Source organism: Tarenaya hassleriana, unplaced genomic scaffold (assembly GCF_000463585.1).
Source record: "Tarenaya hassleriana unplaced genomic scaffold, ASM46358v1 Cleome26, whole genome shotgun sequence".
Taxonomy (NCBI): Eukaryota; Viridiplantae; Streptophyta; class Magnoliopsida; order Brassicales; family Cleomaceae; genus Tarenaya; species Tarenaya hassleriana.
Window position 1 is genome coordinate 356,002 of NW_010965869.1, and position 4,122 is coordinate 360,123.

The window sequence follows — 4,122 nt, forward strand, 5'->3', positions numbered from 1 at the left end:
TAAGCCCACGAGAATATATATACTCACCTTGGAAAGGGTAGGCTTCTTTTACAATGCCTTTATGTTTCGTTCAGAAATCTCTCTGTGACTTCTTGGTGACCGCATAAAATATGTTTTTAAACATGTTACAAAAATACGTTACAATATACGGATAGAAATTTTATGCTGTTGTGGTTCACTATTAAATTAATGGAAAATTAGTATATATGAAATGTTTTTTTCCTCGCTTTGTTATATCGTTAGTCTGTGGAGGTTTTTTTTTTAAACATTTTGGTTGTCTTTTGAAGTCTTTTTTGTTTGTAACTAAAATTTCCTAGTCGAAACTGATATTAGGGTTTAACGAATTATTGCCATGTGTGTATATATACTCGTAGATACATATATGCGAGCATATATATATTCATATGTAATTGCGTTATATTATTTTGATGAAGTTGGTTTCTATTAAATTCCAAAAGAGTACTTGTCAAATATAAGTTATGAATAGTTGTGGAAATAGAGGAATATTTTGGTTATGTTTCTCTTCTTTTTTTCTCTTACGTTTTTCTCATCATTTATCTATGGATTTTTTACTTTTAATTATTTTATAGGTAATATAAATTTTCCGAATAGAGAGAAAAAAATTCCAATTTCCAATAAATTCCACAATTAAATCACCCATTCTCATTTATCTGAAATATTTCTTTCCATGTTTTTTCCCTCTATTTCTACTTCAATTAACTCGTTATAATTGTAAAAAAAAACACAATTTTGATATATATATATATATATATATATATATATATATTATCAATCACCCTCCCAGATTTTTCCGGATTCTGGCAACATCCTGAGCGTTGATTCTAAACGCCCTCTCCAAAACCTCCTCAGGAATCGGAGGCTTAGACGCGAACGAAGCCAACGACGCAATCTGAGTTCCCGGATTCTGACTACTCAATCCAGAAACCGCCATTGCTGAACTTTCCGAATCAATGTTGTACAGAAAATGGATCAAACCTTTTGGAAACACAAACGATTCACCCGCATGAAGCTCCTGCGTGAAGACACGACCCGATGTATCGACGAACCCCACGAGCAAAACCCCCTCGAGACAGATCGTGACCTCAGAGGCACGTGGGTGCGCGTGCGGCGGCACGACGCCGCGTCCGGCGAAGTCGATCCGAGCCATGGCGAGTCCCATGGTGTTGAGACCGGGCAAGTTCGTGGTCGTGGTTAGGGTTACGTTGATCCCCAATTGGTTGGTTCGGGTGTCTCCGGATTCGGACAAAGCCGAGGTCGTGAAGTCCGCAACCGTGGCTAGTGTCGGATCCTTGCACGGTGCGCCATTGAGGAAGATTGGGTGTGGAGATTTCGTGTCGGCGACGCAGTAGTCTTGGAGGGGATCCGGGTCGGATTTGACCCGACCCGGTTGAAGCGTGAGATATAGTAGTAGATGGAGAAGGAGAGAAGTGGGTATCATTGTTGCAGAGATAATGTGAAGTTTCTGGGCTTTTGGCTGTGTGTATATATGCATATATATATTGCATCTGAGAAAATGACAATAAACATGTGTTTGTGTGTATCAGTGCTTATAACTGTAGCGGAGCTCCTCTGTTTGAGTTCGTGTTACAGAAGAGAAGCAAAGTGAGCTTCATTTGGTGGTCGAGCTAGAATCTGATTTAAGCAAAAGTCTCTGTTTTTGTTAGCTTTGAAGCAAACAAGAAGAAAAAGAAGGGTTCTTTTCATTTTGAATGTTCATTTGATGAATGTTTTTGTGATGGATGACTTTATCCTAAACTAGTTAGAACTGAGTAGTGTACCATATATGAGTTTGAATGCAAGTTTCTTTATCGTGATTTATATCGTTTGCAGAATGTCTTTTGTCGTGAAGATGGAGCAACAGACGACAGAGGATCCAAGATCACGTAAAGTATGGAGCAAAGCTGTTTTTCAATCTTAGGCTGAGTCTTCACTTGGTGAGGAGCTATTCACCTGGGTTTGTCCGTTGAGTCGAAAACACGGTAAATTTACGGATTATAAATAAATAAATAAAACAGATGACTGTGGTGGGTCCTGTCAAAATGACTCTTCAGACATGTTTCAGTTCTTTAAGAGGAATCTGAACTATTTGTGAGGTGAAAGATTCAGACAAGTTAGAAAGAAAATCAGTTTGATCACCTTCGACAATGTATGAACACTGGTCTTATGGATCGTAGGAACTGATTCTGTAATTCTGAAACTCAGGATCGATTTTTGTATGTATCGTTTTGACACAAGAACATCAGTTACTTGTCTTGAGAGGGAAAATAAAAAAGAATAGATTTGGATAAATATTTCATAATGTCCAAGAACCAAAAAACATTCACCAACCAAACCAAAAGAACACATCTTCAAGAACCCCAAGGATTTCTTCATCACCTCAAGATGCAACTGTTCTATACAATAAAAGAATTTTGTTTTTTTAAATTTCCAATGCATTTGGGCTGTCAAAATCCTTCCTGGGTTTTATCGGGGATCTGAATCTGAGTCGCTAGAACTGTTTCCGTAATGCTCCGACATGAAATTCGGCGGCAGGATCGGAAATCTAACTGCATTCCTCTGTGCGGCAGGATTTGAAGCCGATGTTCCTCCTGCTGTTGCGGGCTTTCTCTTTTGCTGATTCTTCGCAATCTCACTGCAGACTTTTTCGACCATTCCTAGGAAATCTCGGATTATGACAAATATGTGGAACGGGTTCTTGTCTTTCGACGCTCCTGCTTGATAGTAATTTGTAGTTCTCTTCACAAACTCCATAACTCTAGCTTGCTCCTCTGTAACCATTTTCAGTTCTTCCTCTGCAGATTCGAGAAAAGATCTCAACTTTGTCAGGAACCCATCTTCTTCCCCTTTGCTCTGGTCCAAAAGCCGTCTAGTCTCTCTAACACGCGAGCTTAAAGCCAAGCTAGTGGCCGCAAATCCATCGTGGTCTATCCCTGCTGCTTTCTTCACATTGATGAACTCTGAGCTAAGACCGCCTACAATTGGTAACCCTAGTTTTATATATTCCTTCTCCTGTTCCTCCTTAGAGGTACCAGCATTCTCAGAATTGGGTTCGCCAATGTCGCCTTCGTTCTTACTCATCGCAGCTCTCTTGCCCTCAGACCGCACAACTTCTTCAACAACAAAGTGAAGCAATGTAGTTTTGCCATCAATACTCTTCACGTCAGAAAGTTTTCTCAGAGCCGTCAGATTGAAGGCCTGAGCATTTCCTCGAGCTGTGCCAGCATTCATCCTGTTTCCGGCTTTTAATACTGCTTCTAGAAGCTTCATGAATAGTCCCCGAGCTCGGAGCTCATTGCATGCTGATTCAAGCGTTTTTAAAGACTCTGTGTGGTGAGCAACCTCTGGGCCATAGCTCATCTTGAAGAGCATTGCGTTGAAACGGGCAAAGGCCGAAGGAACTGCTCGTAAGATGTGAAGTAAGAAAGATTCTGCATCAGCCAATTTCGTCGGGTCACCGCTGAACTCCAAGATCTCTGCTTGTTCTTCTTGTGTTGGAGTTATTCTAGTGAGTTTCTCTAGTGTGTCTGCGTCAGCATCATGACCTTCAGTCAACAAGTCGATCATTTCTTCCTTTGTTATCCCCAAAGATTTAAGCACAATGGCCTTGTTCTGAGATTTCCGAGGCTCGAGAATGTATGTCTGTGTGGCCGACACAATCGGGTTCTGTGGTGGAGCACTGTTTCCTTCGTTCTGTTTCTTTGTGGCTACATACCCAAACAGAGCTTCCATGAGATCTCCATCAAAACTGCCCGAAGAAGACAAACAAGACAAACATAAGATATTTCAGTATTTTCAAGAATTTCATTTCTTCTACGGTTTCTACAGAATTCAGAGATTATGAGAGATTCGTTTACTTGAAGGAGCCGCTGTTCATACGGTGCCACACCATTGAATGGCCCGCATCAGGGTTAACCTTATCCCAATGTAAAGGCTTGAGCTTTGGCTTCGATGGATCGTTGCTTGAAGCTGATGAACTTTCGCCCTCATTCTTCGGCTCCTTCGGATGAGCAGGTGGTTTTGAAAGCTGTCCACTCTTCGATGGCGGTGGAGGCGGAGGTCCTTTCTTGCCCGGGATTGGCGGCGGGGGTGGTGGGGGCCCAG

The 4,122-nt window shown here is 41.4% G+C and overlaps 2 protein-coding genes across 2 annotated transcripts in view; both read right to left on the minus strand.

The window, feature by feature from the left end:
* Positions 1-609: 609 nt before the first annotated feature.
* LOC104816732 (germin-like protein subfamily 1 member 1) lies at positions 610-2,000 on the minus strand. The gene has a single exon (XM_010545664.1). It carries the CDS (start codon positions 1,511-1,513, stop codon positions 794-796), a length of 720 nt encoding a protein of 239 aa, XP_010543966.1. The 5' UTR covers positions 1,514-2,000; the 3' UTR covers positions 610-793.
* Positions 2,001-2,286: 286 nt separating this feature from the next.
* Positions 2,287-4,122, minus strand: part of LOC104817062 (formin-like protein 7) — a 2,866-nt gene continuing 1,030 nt past the window's right edge. Inside the window, exons 2-3 of the mRNA XM_010546140.1 lie at positions 3,876-4,117; positions 2,287-3,766 (exon numbers count right to left, since the gene is read on the minus strand). Coding sequence (XP_010544442.1) covers positions 2,485-3,766; positions 3,876-4,117 — 1,524 coding nt within the window. The 3' untranslated portion in view covers positions 2,287-2,484. The remainder of the gene's footprint in view (positions 3,767-3,875; positions 4,118-4,122) is intronic.

Bases quoted from the DNA above. Each gene is read 5' to 3' on its own strand.
- LOC104816732 (XM_010545664.1), bottom strand. From the start codon at position 1,513: ATGCATATATACACACAGCCAAAAGCCCAGAAACTTCACATTATCTCT.